Below are 16,747 nucleotides of genomic sequence, written 5' to 3'. Positions count from 1 at the left end.
TAGTGAATTTATCCAGAGTTCTCTGTGAGAACGACTTGTTCAGTAGCATCAATTTCAGACCAAGAAGGCCAGGAGTGTTAGGTTGACAATGATTTCATGACTTAACATTAAAACACCAAAAGGCTTTACTGTTACCTTTATTTTGCAGTGCCTAAAAATATGGGTATGAACAGCATTTAGTGTACCTTGAAAGCTGCTATCACTCATCTAAGATACTGCTTATGAGTAGAGAAGAATATCAGATATAGAAAGAGAGGTTTAAACTGGATATGGAAATAAACAATCCTATGAGATCTAACAGATCAAAATTTCATTTTTAAGTCATTGGAGACCCAGTGCAAAATTTCAGATGTGGAAAACTGAAAAAAAAATAATTTAAGACAGCAATTACACTTTAAATAACATAAGAAAACAAACAAACAAACAAACAAACCCTCAATGCTTTGAGAAAAGTCTTTTATTCATTGAAAATATCTTCTATTTCTATTGTTGAGAGGACTATATCCAGTCAGGTTGGAATGCTTGTCTGAATTTCTTAGGTTTACAATTCCCATTGTAACAAGTGATAAGACTACCTTTGGTCTCTTAGAGTGGGGCAAAATTTAATCATGTTGTTGGACCTAATTTATTTGGATCATTATGCAACTTTCTAAAATTATCATTTTTTATTGGATCTTCAGGTGAACATACAATGAATTCTGTTTAGTTTACAAATTTCAAAATGCTATTGTTGCAGTCATTTCAGTTATAAACTGTCTTCACAATAAATATATGCAATAAAATATAACCAGTGCACCAAAATATCAAAGAGAAAAGTAAGATCAGAGTACTGCAAAAGACTGAAAAATTTTACATATTTTCTTGTGAAATGGACTATTTACAACTGCATGAGTTTTAACATTCAAAATAGCAGCATATTCCTTATGATTAAAAGACTAGTATAGGTACCAAAGAAATAGAAAATTGTTTATATTTCTCTTAATTTTAATAATGTGATAATTAAGCTGCTAGCAAAACACTTACTTCAAACAACTATTAGCTGAGCTGCTTCTTTTCTATGTTTTCACATTTTTGTTTTTCCTTTTGTTTTCCCTTTTCTGGGTGTAAGACAGAGGATGAAAGAATCATCGTTCTATTCACTGTGTCTATCCATGTGGCAACTCCCACAGGAATTTGTCAGACTTCAAGTTAGCCAAGAAGAGTTCCTATGTATGAAAGCTCTGTTACTTCTCAATACAAGTAAGTTCCTTTATTTCTTTGTAACATATCACTAGTAAAATTTTAGTTTTGAGCAACATTGTTTAACTAGACAATTGCTGAGCTATCTGGCTAAACAAATGGAAAACTTCTTTAGGAGGAAAACGTTAGTATTCCAAGACCTAAAAGTATGCTTGTAATGTTTGTAAGGAACAAATAATCTGTGTTTTATCATTGGTTTTATACTGTATAAAGGCACTGCGGAAATATTAGATCCCTTTTCAAATACTGGTGTACTGTATTAAATATTTTCGAAGCAAGTATATGGACTTGCTGTCAGAAAGCTGTTCACTTTAAATGACTCTACACAGATAAAGCAACCCCTGTAAGCCCTACACCCCTCTATATTAGAAATACATAGCTATATGTATTTAATTATTTTTCAGGCTTGTTGACTGAGGGCTTTATTCTGGCCAAGAAGTTAAAGTGTGTTTACTCAAAAGAATTAAGAGAGTGGACACGGCAAACAATGCTACCATTTATTTTTTATTTTATTTTTTATTATTATTTTTACTTATAGAGGTTTAGCACAGCTATAAACAAGTAGATTTTTTTTAGTTGTTTGCTTGAGAACAGTCTGCTCACTTCAATCATACACATCTTTGTAAGAATACCATATACAGCATTACATTAAACTTTAATTGGAAGATGTGGTAGTTGATAAAATTATCTTCTGAAGCTTTTTCTAAAACACAAACATCAGTACATCTGCCGATGCCCTGAACAGTCCCCAAGAAGAAAGTTTTTAAATTGTACAGCTGCTATTAGTAACTAAGCACTAAGCACCTCCTAGAACTAGAAGGGGAACCTAACATTGAAGTTTGGTTCTCTACATACTTACTGAGTGGTAGAAGAGATGTGTGAGTCCTTCATAACCTGCTATTTGGCTATACAAAGGCTCAGCAAAAGATAAAGAACTAAAATTTGTTCACTCAAACCTTACTTGGCTGTTATTTGCATAAGTTCATGCTTAAAAAAGCCTCCAATCAGCAGAACACCAGAACACAAGGAGTAAAGATTAGAATTATCTCTTATGAATATGAAAATTACTAAAATAATAAAAAATAGCATACACTCTGCTAAAGCAATAAAAATAATGTGGACAAAAATCTCTGTGATTAGTCAGTCTCTGATAACTGCAGTCGCTTTCTTGGAATTGCATCAAGGTTTTGAATGTATAAGCATTTTCCACCTTTCCATCACTTATTGAACTCTCTTGTCTATGTGAATTTTAGAGGGAAGTCTTAAATTTCAGTGAAATGTTGGTACATTTGTGACATTCCAGCTCTCCACTTCCATACAATAAAGTTCAAATGAAATTTTTAAAAATACTGCACTGGTCAACACCCTCTCAGTTAAGAGCGGATCAGTATTCAGTATTCATCAGTAACAGTATTCATCAACCTACTATTCTTTATCAACTCCATTTCCCTCAGAACCTCATTTTTAAGGTCATGTGTTTATATATATGCAAGAAATTAATTTTAAAAACATGAAAGTATTTTTACCTGTGCTGATGAGTTTTGCTTTTTGTTCTCTCCTACACTTATTGTCTTATAGGAAAAAACAATTTGTCAGATCTTTGGGAAAAGGAACACACCTAACCGTTGTTGCTGAGACATTTAGTAAACGTTTGGTACTGTATAAATACAATACTGTGTTCAAAAAACCATATAACCTGATTGTTGCTTTAAAGTGTTTTTTTAAGACTGTTTTTATTTCAGTCATGCTATTCACCTTAATCCTCTTCAAATGTGAAAGTATGGCCATTTCAAACTTCCATATACTAACAGTAAATCAAGTCTGAACTTCTAGTCTCTCATTCTGTCTTCTATTTAATTTATTATTTAGATGAACTAGTTTTACTTTTTATATCATTTTAAAGAAAGGTAATTTGTATTAAACATAAATGTCAATATCAATACATTTCTAATTCTGAATGGAAACCCCAACTTAAGTTTTAACATTATTTTAAATTTTACCTTCTTCCTTTGAGTTTGCTGTGGTTTAGTTTTTTCACTGCACTTGTGACAGTTTTAAAGCTGTCTTGAAAGTAGAAGTAGTCATTGCAAAATGTGGACCAACTTTTTCATTTTCTATAATTGTTTCCATTTTACAGTTCCTTATGTGCTTTGCATATTTATACATTTTATATGCTGTGCTGTTACAATGCCCCAGAGTTCTCAACAGGACTCCATCTAGCAGATGCCGCATACATCTAGGAAGTAGAACTCTGAATAGTTCAGAATGAACAGGGTTTATGAAAGTAGAGCTATGCCAGAAAAGAGAAATAATCTCATAGCAAGGTCAGTTTTAACTCCAATGTTCAGATTTTTTGATTTAGAGGAATTACAAAAACCTTGCTGCATAAGATTTTGACTGGGTTATTGCCAGTGAATAAAAGTGCTGGCGTTCTTGACTTATCTTCAGGGAAAAGAAACATTTGAGCTATCTGTACTTAAACTGAATTTGTAATTTGTCATTCAAATAAATATCTTAGAGTGGCTTTTTTTTTTTTTTTTTAATGATTAGATGGGTATGTGACTGTGCTATCACAGAATTCTGGGGTAACAGGCCATGCATTGTTGGAAGAACTCAATTAACAAGGCAACTGTAAGGTTTAATTGGTGTTTTAGAGACCTAAATCAAAGATAGCATTCATCTAGCTTAGAAGGTTCCTAAATTCCTTCAGAATGCCTTTCTGTAATTCTGCTATTAGACATCCCCAGAACCATCCAGGCTTTAAAAATTATGATCTTTTTCAATAATATAACTACTGCTCCCCACTTAGTATTAGTTCTAAACAAGTTGTTTTCTCCATAAAACAGAACTTTTCTATTCAGACCCTCAACAAGTAGCTCAGCATTTCATCTTCATCAGCTGCCAAAAGAAATCTAACATGACACATGACATCCCTAAAAGCCGGACTATTATTAGATAATGTTGCTATGAGCTTCGTTTTTGTCGAAGCAATCACAATTTCTGTTGTCTGAAAGTAAGCTTGCCGTTCTATGTATATGTGTCTGTCTCCCTCCTTCTCTCAGACATTCAGTTGTCTGAGGAGATACTGACAAACGCCATCTGTGGCAAAGTGGACCATTTCCTTTCTTGGGCACTCTCTTACAAAATACGAGGCCTCTGCTTAAATCAGAGTAGAGATTTGAGCTTTGCTTTGTCAGCTGTCCCTGGACTCGAGGTGAGGGCAACTCTTAATTTTAATGTGTGTGTGAAATGTCTCTCTTTCCCCCTTACTTCTCCTGAGGAACCAGACATGACTTAGGCAGTCGATTTCAGAACAGAGTTTATGGCTTCTGAAGGAAGAGCTGTGCTTCTCTCAGTGCAGGCCTTACTACCTAATTCCCTTTCAGTTAATGGGCATAGGTCCAACTCCTGTGCAGCCATCTCCTTTTTGGGTAGCTTCTGTTTTTAGAATTTCACTCTTAGATATCTAACAACACTGTGCATTGTAACAGAGAGTCAGCATGTACAGTTATTTTCTTTAATTTCAGAATTCAATAAATCACCTGAACATTAGATGTTACAGTGTTGAATAGTTCTATGTCATTATGAAACACATTTCCATTTATTTCTTTTTAAGAGATTCAAATGAAATCAAGTCATGGCCTGATACTTACCATGACTAGATTGAAGGTATACTAGATGCCTACCATGTGATTTATTTAATTATGTGAGCCCATGAGATTCTTTTAGAGTCCGTGGAGAGAAATAAGCATCTCTACAGCAAAATTCATGTCTTTCTAAAACTAATTCTAAAACAGTGAGTGTATCTTATGCCCTATACTGAACTGACTTTCCCCACTAAAAATACAGGGAGGTGTGGTAACCAGCTCATATGGAGATGCCTATGTTCTGAAATGCCCTTCCCTATAAACTTGCTGTCAGAATATGAAATGTTAAATATGACATTACACTGTGAAAAGTTATTTGAAAAATAAAAATGAAAGGGGAAGGAATTTAATAGTTCTTTCAAAAAAACAAGTATTTGAAGCCAGAGCATATTTTAACATGTGATTACTTTAGTGAAGCAAGCATTTAGATTTGATTGCCAGATGGGAATATTTTTTTCAAGTTTCGTTTTTCAAGTTTTAATTTCTTAGTTGCCTTCAAAAATTATGACTTAAAAACTACACTCTACCATGTCAAGAATATAGTGTCTAGAACTTATGCCTGTTTCTTTACAGTGGTGCCAAAGCTTATAATCTATGATTATCAGTAGTCTTACCACTAGAAGACACTAAAAGGTTAATTTCTTGGTGTTCTTTCCATGTCTTCATTTTGATCCTAACAACAGACCATTAAGAGAAGAGTTGCTCCTCCCTGCTAATTTCTCTTTAAAAATATTCACATTTAAGACTCTGAGTGTTCATCTATTTTGTTAAGTGAAAAGAGGCCCAAACAGGAAATCTGAGCCTTGGATGCTTTACTGTCTACATTACTTCAGAGTTGTTAGTTCATTCCTTGACTCCATTTTGAGGCACTCCAGATAGATCTAAGATAAATATGCTGTAAGGAGGGCTGACTAGTATGAGATGAGCCGGCTCATGATATATTTCCTCAAGAGCAGGAGTGGTTCTTTTAGCCATCTTCTTTTCAGCACATAGGTATAGCTGAAGTTTGAAACTACTTCTAGACATCAGAAGTTGGCACAATTGAGTAATACATCATTTTAACTAATTGTATTACTGTTTCTGGAGTAGCTAAATGACAGGAAGAAGTATCTGGCATATAATAACAAATTACACTGCATAGTGTGAAATGCACCGTAAACTGTTCCTGTACTTTAAATCTCTCTTGTTGCCTTCAGAACAAATTGCAACACAAGTGTTGTTTTCTTTCTAGTTCCTTTGGAAGGTCTAAGAAGTCAAAGCCAATTTGACGAGATGAGAACAAGTTACATTAGAGAACTGGTGAAGGCAATTGGTTTGCGCCAGAAAGGCGTTGTGGCCAACTCCCAACGTTTCTATCAACTTACAAAACTGATGGATTCCATGCATGATGTAAGTTTACTTATTAATTTATTTTGCTTTTTAGGTCAGAAGGAACTAGAATTTTTTAAAAGTAATTTTATAGAAAGTAGCTAGTTAACAATTCTAAACTGAAAATGTTGTAAGTATAGTTTTCCTTTAAATAATTATATATTTAATAATCAATATGTATTGTATATATATTGTATCGTATACAATATATATGGATCTGAGAAAAAGGCCTTTGAATGCTACCACTTTGCTGTATTATTTCTGTAACTAGTACACTTGAGATAGTTGGTAGGGGTCTGTTTGTGTGTAGGTTTTCATGAAAATATTTACAAAATGCAAAGAATAGGCAATTCAAATTTCAAAGTCGGGCTACTAAGAATTAGTGAAAGATAGCTAAGATTGATTTTGCAACTTCAATTCAACTACTTTTATATGTGTATTTTATGTTGTATTTTATCTATCTATATGCTGGAATTAACTTATCTTGTAGAGCTCTAATAGTGGTATCATAGAGATTCATAAATGTTTTAAAAGATGCATCTGAATCCTTTCCACATCCTTGGGAATCCAGCATGTATCTTATGGGCTCAACATCCACTAAAACTGGGGAATGACACTCTCTATAAACCTTTACCCATTTGAATATTGTTTTTTAATGGTTTGTGTATCTCTGAAAGAGAGGCAAGAAACAAAGGTATGTGGCGATACTCCCAAAGTCTTAGCAAAGACCGTGCGAGTGGTACTAAAATACTTTAGGAAAAGTGTTTTTTTAGTTCAGTGCTAGCTGTGAGGAACTCACAAGGAGTTTAGGGAAGGATGAGGTCTTTGCTTGTTTGTATTCTTCTTCACTTAGCAAATCTGTGTTTTATTTCACTTTTTTTTTTAATACATTCATTTTTTCATCCAAAAGCTTCCATTGTCACTAATTCCTCCTTCTGATGGGGGAAAAAAAAAAAAAGCAAAGATCCCATTCATAGAAGTCAAGAGAGGTAACAATGTGGTTAACCAGTTAGTCCACAATCCTTTGATCCACTGCTCAAACTTGTCCATGAACTTTTATTATCCATAGGAATCACATTCACTGTTAAACTATTATATTTTCTCAGATACCAGGTCACGGTGAATGAGACAACTGGTAAATGCATCCTTACAAGTGAAGTTAGACAATAGAATATTCTGAAGGGAGGATATGAAGCCTAACTTTAAGATTTACCGGTATTCAGACTCCTGTTGTCATTTGGACCTGTCTTTGCTAAACCCTTCCCTGGAGCTTAGTCAGCCAGCTTTTACGTGCAAAAACAGTTCCTGGACAGTATACTACTTGTGTTAGCCAGGTGCTCAAGGAATCTGTGATCTGACAAATGGATCTGTTTTTTGGGGGGATAAAAGTTCTATCTTACTCTCTAGTAAGAATTCTCAATCTTGAATTTCAACATTTAGAGAAAAACTCTTTGAGCTGTCTGTAGAGTCAATCTCTTAATTTCAAATACTTAAAAAATGTAAAGTAGCCTAGATGGAAGCAAGGAAGTGAGACTTACTGCAAAATATCCACCAGTTAGTTGGTTGGAATAGTGTTTGCTCCTTAGAATATCTGACAAAGAGATGGGAGATATCAGATAGACCATCTCACTGAAGAGGCTGTATGTTGTTAAAACCTAGGATAACAGAGATAATAGGATATTTGACGACATAAATGTCACAGGTCTTAAAGAAAAACTGCTATAAAATTGGAACTTCACAGAGAAGATAGAAGGGGTGAAAAAGTACATATACTTAGCAGTTGCTTTCAAGGGACAGGGGCCTATTAATTTTAATGTTAGTAGCACACTTAGGTATGGTCATAGTCAGAGCCATGGAAAACCTCACAAGGGAGTGGTAAATGCTGACTTCAGATCAACGTTTGAATAGCATATAGTAAGCAAGGCATCGAGACATGTTGTACATGATAAAATGAAAGATCGAATGCTTTTTACTACCTGCCATTGATCATGGTGCTTGTCATGAGTGAGGATGATTCCACCTTCTAATGCCAGTGAGTTCCTCTTTTTATAGCACATGCCATTTAGCTATATTTATGATTTTTACCTTGGGATGATATTTTAATAGGGAATGACAAATTATCTTCATTACTGATTCAAGGATTGACAGAGGATGGAATATAATGATGTCATCTGATAGATGTATGAGCTAAGTGATTGACAGCATGTTTATCTGGCTGCATTACTGTTAGCCTTATTTATCATGTTTGTGTTTTATTACTTCCAGCTAGTGAAACAGCTCCATCTCTTCTGTCTGAACACATTTCTCCAGTCCCGTGCACTGAGTGTTGAATTCCCCGAGATGATGTCAGAGGTGATTGCTGCCCAGCTACCCAAGATTTTAGCAGGGATGGTGAAACCTCTTCTCTTTCACAAAAAGTGAAATGTCTTTTCTCTTATCATAGAGATGATTTCTGGGTCATTTTTTGTTTGTTTATTTTGATCAAGATTTTGCAATGTCAGGACTTCAGTGCATTTGTCATACCCTGCCTACTGCTTTATACTTGTACCATACACAAACCATTTAAGCTCGATGTACATATTGTGAGTGCCTGATTCCATAACTGCACAAATCACAACCGCCATAAGAAATGTTTTGTAAACTTGAGTAGATTGCTCTTTAGATGTGCATAAGAATGACAATGAATAGAGTTTTCAGATTTCTAACAACAGTTATCTTATACATTTTTCTTACATATTACACACTTTCAAATTTCTGATATGACATGGTGTAAACTTTTTACTTTAATACGTTGTGTGCATGGGTACATGTGGGCATGTGCGTAATCCTAAAGATTTTAAAGGAATTAAAATGTTTATTACCTACATTTTCTCACAGATATTTCACTTTTTTGTTTACTAATCCACCTCACAGAAACATCCTTTTAGAGTTGGCTGTCCAAGATTAAGTAGACATCACTGCAGGACATTCATGAGTAACTGAAGTGCAAGCCACTGAGTATGGATTCATATTCTTGTCTGTGCTCTTGCTGTATTGAAATTCTGAGATCAGCATGCTGTTTTCTGCATCATTCAGTGCAGTTCTTCAAAAACAGAAAGCATAGGAAAATTTCAGTATATATTACACCAGAAATAATGTGTATGCAAACCCACTCAGCTTTGGTTTGTGTTATTTTTCCTTAGAAGTTTGGCACTTATTAAAGCTAAATCACTTAATTGTAATCTTAAATTTATCAACTTTAAAATTGTGTATTTCAGAAGCTTGAAATAGAAATGTTTTCACTCACTACAACTCTTAATAAACTTAATGTTTTGAATTCCAGTGTTGAATACTCAAACAAACATTACCAGCAAATTATAGAGAGATTAAATGCAAAAAGAAATATGACTACAAACATTTTGATACACACCAGGCTCATTTTAATATCATTTAATAAAGCTACATATTTTATACTTTAAAGGCATGCTGCTATAATTGGGGTAATGGTAAGAGCTGTTGGGCTAAATTAGCTTTATACATTTTATACATTCAAGAAGAACATCATGTTTTATCATGGAAAAGAAATACTTGACTAAAAATGATAATGTGGTGCGTTTTTTTCTTTGATAGGGATATGAAACAACTCATGCATTTGAGGTAGTAAATTCTTGATATGTTCACACAGAATCACAGAATAGTTTGGGTTGGAAAGGATCTTAAAGATCATGTAATTCCAACCCCTGCCATGGGCAGGGGCACCTCCCACCAGACCAGGTCGCTAAAAGCCCCATCCAAACTGGCCTTGAACACCTCCAGGGATGGGGCATCCACAGCTTCTCTGGGCAACCTGTCCCAGGGCCTCACCACCCTCTGAGTAAAGAATTCTCTCTAATGTCTAATCTAAATCTACCCTCTTTCAGTTTAAAACCATTATCACTGCACTTTTTTTATGACGAGTCCCTTCCCAGCTTTCCTGTAGGCCCCCTTTAGGTACTGGAAAGCGGCTATAAGGTCTCCCTGGAGCCTTCTCTTCTCCAGGCTGAACAGCCCCAGCTCCCTCAGCCTGTCTTCACAGGGGAGGTGCTCCAGCCAAATACATGGCAAATTTTTGCCAGTAACTAAAAACAATGCCCAACTTCTCTAGCAATGTAGGAAAATCAAGCCTTATTTCAGCACTTGCTGGCCATACTCTGCTGTTCTTCCCCTGCTAGATGCTGGATGCATCCATTGTGTGGGTAGCATACAGCTGACAGTAACTTGTTATGTATAGACAAATTTTTGTCAGGCAAGCAAAGGTCCACCAGGAAAAAGCTACATTATGAATAGGAATAAAAATATCCCACATAGTAGTAAAATAAATAAATAAAAGTGGAGCTAGGGCAAAGAAGTGGCCCAAGGCAAAATGGTCTAAGCAGACTTTTGTGTTAGTTTACTAGGTTCATAATTTCTAACTGCCCAGAGACAAGCTATTTCTTTCTTATTCAATGCAGTCTGACTTTTAACTGTGATCCTTAAAGCAATTGTGTTTTAATAAATAACACAAAATTTTGTTTCTACATACCGAAGTTTTGTTTTCTTTACTTTTCTTTGTACTTACATTCAGTTAAAAAGTTGTCCATTTCCATTCAGCTTTTGTGTAGCAGCTGTATTTTCATGCATTCTTTGGGAATTTAAGTATTGTCATTTAATTTACCATCAAATTAATAGACTTCCTATGTTGCTGTTTAGATTAAACTAGTAACAGAAACTTCCTACACTAAATAAGATCCCTCGACACTCTAATTCTGTAATTACAAAATGGAGCAGGTAGTATGCTTGTTTTAGAAATGTTTTAGATGAACCAATATCTGCCTTTTACTCAATCCCTAAAATGTGTTCCAAGTGTCTGCCATGTCACTGTGTCCCACAGATATGGCAGATCAGACTGAAATGCTCTATATTTGTCTCAAAGATATAATAAAAAAGGATGAATAGATTCCTTTTGGGAACAGATAGCAAAGGTTACAACATTTTCAAACTGTATTTCTTGAACATCTGTAACTCACAGAAAAAACTCCCAGAACTTCATGGTTCTGTTAAATGATGTACTACATAAGACAGAACAAGTTTGACTAAATCAGACTGCTATATCATTTGAAAATCCTGTATTCACTACTAGATTGTTTGAAGTTGGACAAAAGTATTTCAATTTAAGATCTTTCATCTTTGGGTGGTGTTTATAAAAGAGCCTATGGTCTCCATTTTGATGCAATCATTTGCTTCAGATTACACAGATGCCATTATCAGTATTCAAGACACAAGATTATTTCCTTTCCTATATAAATCTCATTTAGTGCAACTTTTCAGCACTGGACTGATGCCCAGAGAGCTATCAACAAACTAATTTTCCTTTTATATATATATTTTTTGAAGAGTAAGAGTCTTCTTATTTGTTCGTATTTCACTTCATTAATATTAATTTAAATATTAAGGGTTCTTTTCTCAATCCTGAGATTGACAAGTAGGTGTAAATAAAGCAACTTGCACTGCTTCTCTATACATTGAATAAGGCATGACAAGGCTGGATCTTCTTATGTTGCATTTTGCATACCAGAAATAAAAAGTTTTGACAGATGAACTTTTTTGTTCTCTGGCATTTAAGAAGTGCCCAATTACATTTAAAAAATATTATATCTGTTACACTAATTAGAGAGCTTGGCATCTTCTGCAAATTGCAGCCTTTTTTTTTTTTTTTTTTTTTTTTTTTTTCCCTGTCTAATTGGCACTAAAAGTTAGTCCTCTTACATTAAATAATGTCAACTATGGCTGAAGGTAAGCCTCTCATATTCTGTACAATTTATATATTTTTGATGTAAGGCCTTTAGCATATCCTTCTGCTGATACTTACATGAAGCACAATGGCAAGAGCACGAAGTGCTCTGCTTTGGTTTCTACTGTTGTAGAAACTGTAGGTTTCTACGTTTTGGTAGCGGCATCATGTTCTCACATTATCTGCAGATTTTTATGACAGTTTCAAGCATCAAACTGCCTGGCTGTGGCAGCACAGGGAACAGGAGACTTCCAGTACTGGCAAGCTCTCACACCGAGGTGTTTGGCTGTTGCACTTGCTGATGTCAAAGAAATACAAAAGGGTCGAAGACTTATTTACAAGATCCTAGTGGGATCAAAATTTCTGACCAGCATTTAAGGAAGGGGGAATGTTGGTTTGTTACCACCTCATCCATGACAGAGGGAAATGGAGTCTGAGACAAATCCAATTGATTTCATGGGACTGCAGAGTCCCCTCATTGTAGGTGTGCAGAGTGAAGTGAAGATTTGGTACCCCAGCTGTTCCTGCAGCTGCACTGCAGTCCTGTTGGCCTATGTAGTATCCAAACAAGAGAAGCTGAGAATTCAGTTGCTATTTTCTGTCCAGTTTCATTAGTACCTTAGCACTCTTTTGACTTTTTCTGACGTACAGAAATATGTCTAGGGGGATTACAAGATGACAAGAAAGAGATTTTACTTCCCCCGAATATACTTAAAGAGCAAGGGTCAATCCTTCAGGCACTAGGACAAATCACAGTAATTAAACTTCCTGGCTTTTTAAAGTTAGAACTCATCCAAAAACTTTCCGTGGTTTTATGACAGAGCATCTGCTAATAATTCGGATTTATGGGGAAGCTCGGTGCTTTACTGTGTTCCTGTCTATACACAAATCTTTGTTCTGGTTATTGGTAGCACAAACAGCAATACCTGTAGGGATCCTCCCCATGCTCTCCCACCTGCACAGCCCTCCAGTTGGGCTCCCCCTGGAGCAGGAGGGCACGGGGCCACGCTCCACCCACGCACCATGTGGCTCCAAGTGCGCATTTCTTGTCTCACATGCCATCCATGGCACGCCGACCTTTCTTTCCTTTGGATAAGTCAGCTTGCAGCCACAGAGCCAATATCCAAAGCCCTCCCAACTTTCCATGGCTCAAAAGCCTGTGTATATACTGCCAGAGTGGATTGTCAGCATTGCTAGATTTATTGGTTTGTACTGCTTTGTGTCATGATGACCTGACTTTGGAACAGAGGAATTGTTTTTAATTTAGTTCTCTTTTCCCCTTTCGAAGATGAAAAGAAAAAACATAAGTCATGTTTTAGATGTTTTTATATTAAAATTTATGTTGTTTTTGTTTGTTTGTTTTTGTTTGTTTGTTTGTTTGTTTTAGATGAATGCTATTAATTTGTTAGATTGACGTTATTTGCTTGCAGAATGATACTGTAGCTTTTCAGATGCTTGGACAGAAACATGCAGTAAAAGTGACTGCATGGGTAATAACAACAGATTAAAATTTAGGTGTATGTATACCTCATAGAGAAAATAACCCTCATAAGGCACCAGTGCTGTTGGAAATGAATCCCTAACGCAGCAGCTGCACTGCTCATGTACTTAAGTACACTGTGTACAAAATAAACGTATTTTTTGTATTACATGTATTTTTTTTTCATTACATGCATTCTTTTTGCTTATATTTAGGCATTTTCTTTCCTGTGTTGGGCCCTCAGTACTGTGCACAGAGGTGTTTAAAGACTACATGTATAAAGAATATCAAGGAGTGGTGAACTTTCTTTTAATTCTAGTTCATCAACATTTCAGCTTCTTGTCGGTGTAAGGTGTGCTCCTTATTAAAATGCCATCACAAGACTTTTAGCCATAGATCACGGTTTTCTGACCATGAAAACTAAATTACCCTTTCACCTCTCCAGGTACAATAGTTCCACCAATTTGGCATTCAGGCAGATCAGTGAGGAGGTTCTCACAGTGTCATTCAAATAGTCTCACTCTATTGCATTTTCCCACAGCTCAGTTGAAATATCCACCCAGCCAGGCTAGTGCTAAAAACTTGTTTTGCTGTGATGAGGAAAAAGAAATACATAATTTCTGGGAATTCCAACTCTGCATCAGTGACTCTACAAGCTGTTTACTTTCAAATGGGGGGGGGGGGAGGGGGGGGGAGGGAGGCAGACTGGATAAAAAGCATCTGATGAGCATAATAAATTTAACTTTTGCCATTGAGTCTGACCTAACTAGGTAGATCCATGCAGAGATCTTTGTATGATACAGATGAGACTTTTCTGGACACAATTGTAAGTGGTTCATTCCTTCTTGCTTGTACCATTTTCATGGATGCCTCTTTTTCATACACTAGATAAAAACACAGTAATGCTTTTATACCTCATATCATTGTTTTTTGTCCAGTCTGAGACACTAATCGTCTGCAACACCATCGAGTTAAGAACATTGCTTGTGTGTCTGTGAGGCTGTGTGTGAGGAAGGCCCTGCTATTAGTCCATATACCTTATGCTTTGCATAAATAAATGCATATTACAAAGTTACAATGGCTTTGTTTGTGCATCATTATGAATTATATGCACTGAGTTTTCACCTGTAGCTCACATAAAGTTAAGATCACAATTTTCAGTGAAGGAACTGAAATGTTACAGACAAGTAGGTGGTGGTCTGCTACAAGTAGGAACCATCCTTTTATTAGAAATATTTACCATCTCTGTAATGTAGTATTGTGCCTTCAGGATAGTGACTTCAGTAGAGGAAAGAATATGTTCCCAACCATTTTCCCAGATCCTAGACGCTTTTGTAATCATAAAATCTGTATTTTGCTGTCTACATAAGCATATTCTTTTGCAGGCAAAGTACAACATACTTGCTAAAAATAATACACTGTTAAATAGAAGAAATGTGACAGCAGAATCAGTCAAATGTTTCACATTATTTGAAATGGCCAAGGGGTTGGGGTGGGGAGGCTGAGTCACTGGGGCCAGGGTTGGGCCTGTTGTGACGGCATCATGCATAGGGTATGAGAGCATCGTCTTCTGGCTCTGTCATCACCACACACCACGGGTTGGCCAACAGGGTCACAAGGCTTTTAACTGAAAAATATAACTGGAAGTTTTGTATCCCAAAGCTCTATGGTACAGTCATATTGTGCAGTGGCTGATTCACCTGTTAGAATTTTACACAGCAGCAATGACACTGGGTTTGCTGTTCCCTGAGGCTGGTAGTGATGGTTATGGTCAGCCTACATTGGACTGGGAGGCAGAAACTGATACCTTAGTCAAGCACTGAAATAGGGGTCATGTGTCTATTTGCTCACAAAGCAAGGTCATAAGAATTGGGTATTAAAAAAAAAAAAAAAGTCTGAAAATCTGATAATAATTTTTAGGAAGATTTTGCATTTAAATTATCCTTAAAGCCTTCCCTGAAGATAGCCATTAATTCTAAGAAAAACTACATTACAGAGAAAAACACAACATAGGGGTTAAAAATCAGGCTGGGGACTCTTGCAGTACACAATCTTGTGTGCGTTCTGAATGTCACACACCCTCTATGTCCCGGTTCCCGTGTTTATAAAATGTTTATTCTCCCTCCCCCAGCCTCCACACTTTCTTTCCCCAGGATTCCTGGGCTGTGCAGTTAGCACTTGGTAGAGGCTGTGTAATCCTGGATGGAATGTTCTGTAGAAATCCAAATAATCCTTAACTTTGAGGCACGCTTGGACTGGTGTTAACATTTCTCTGTATTTAATGTTCAGGAGAGGGATGGATGCAATTCGTGGTTTGTTGCAGTTATTTTTATTTTTTTAAAAAAGACTTGTACAAGGTTCCTGAATTTTCCAGTGAAGAGGAACGCACATCTCTTTATTTGTACATCTGAAACAGCTTTCAAGTATTTTTGTAAAGGTGTTGTCTATCTACACTGTGTTGTGTCCAACAAACTGGAGCTGTGCTTACAGTGTAAGCAGCATTCAGCTTGCAAGTGAGGCTGGAGAAGGGCGCCCTGCTGCAGCAGCTGGGGGTGGTTTGCAGCCACTAATGCCCAGCAGAGCCTCTCCTGCTCATGGGGCCTCTATGGAGCAGCCTCCAGGGAGGCCTGTTCTGACTGGGTTCCTTTGGCAGCTCCCTGTGAGAGACGACATGCTGCTGGCTTAAGGAATTCAAACCTATATAGGAGGGGAAAATGTTTGCCATGATTTTGTCAATCCAAGCACTCTGCACATCTCAAAGAATGGAAGACAGATGCTTTATTTACTATTATTATTATTATTATTATTATTATTATTATTATTATTATTATTATTATTATTATTATTATTATTATTATTATCATCATCATCATCATCATCTGACATGGAAGGTAGTAATTTAAAAAAAAAAAGCATTGCAAACTGCCAATACTGGTAGCATGTAAAACCTGAAAAGTCACAGTGCAGTCCCAGCCTTTTGGCACAAACACATCTATTTGTGGAAGAGACATCTATTAAGCGGAAGTAAAAAAAAAAAAAAAGATGTGACCCGAACCACAGGAGCTGCCTGCACAGCAGTGCTCACTGCAGGTGCTGACCTGGGAGCAGAGACCCTTGCTGCCTGTCCACACTCAAAAATAAACATCCCACGTCCCAGCCTGCTGCCTCTGGCTTTGTGAGCAGCTGGCAAGGACAGGGACCCTCGGCCCAGCATAGGCACCAGCC

At 36.4% G+C, this 16,747-nt stretch overlaps 1 protein-coding gene across 2 annotated transcripts in view; it reads left to right on the top strand.

Moving 5' to 3' along the window:
- Positions 1 to 10,791, top strand: part of PGR (progesterone receptor) — a 42,668-nt gene extending 31,877 nt beyond the window's left edge. Inside the window, exons 6-8 of one of the 2 annotated variants that reach the window (XM_068669854.1) lie at positions 1,109 to 1,239; positions 6,118 to 6,275; positions 8,520 to 10,791. In XM_068669854.1, the coding sequence (XP_068525955.1) occupies positions 1,109 to 1,239; positions 6,118 to 6,275; positions 8,520 to 8,675 (445 nt within the window). In that variant the 3' untranslated portion in view covers positions 8,676 to 10,791. Of the gene's footprint in view, positions 1 to 1,108; positions 1,240 to 2,817; positions 2,894 to 6,117; positions 6,276 to 8,519 lie in introns of those variants that run through there. The other variant, XM_068669863.1, reaches the window with a different exon arrangement.
- The last annotated feature ends 5,956 nt before the right edge of the window (positions 10,792 to 16,747 follow it).

This window comes from Anas acuta, chromosome 1 (assembly GCF_963932015.1).
Source record: "Anas acuta chromosome 1, bAnaAcu1.1, whole genome shotgun sequence".
NCBI lineage: Eukaryota > Metazoa > Chordata > Aves > Anseriformes > Anatidae > Anas > Anas acuta.
The sequence above is the reverse complement of the archived record's forward strand: the minus strand, read 5'-3'. Positions and strand labels throughout refer to the sequence as shown.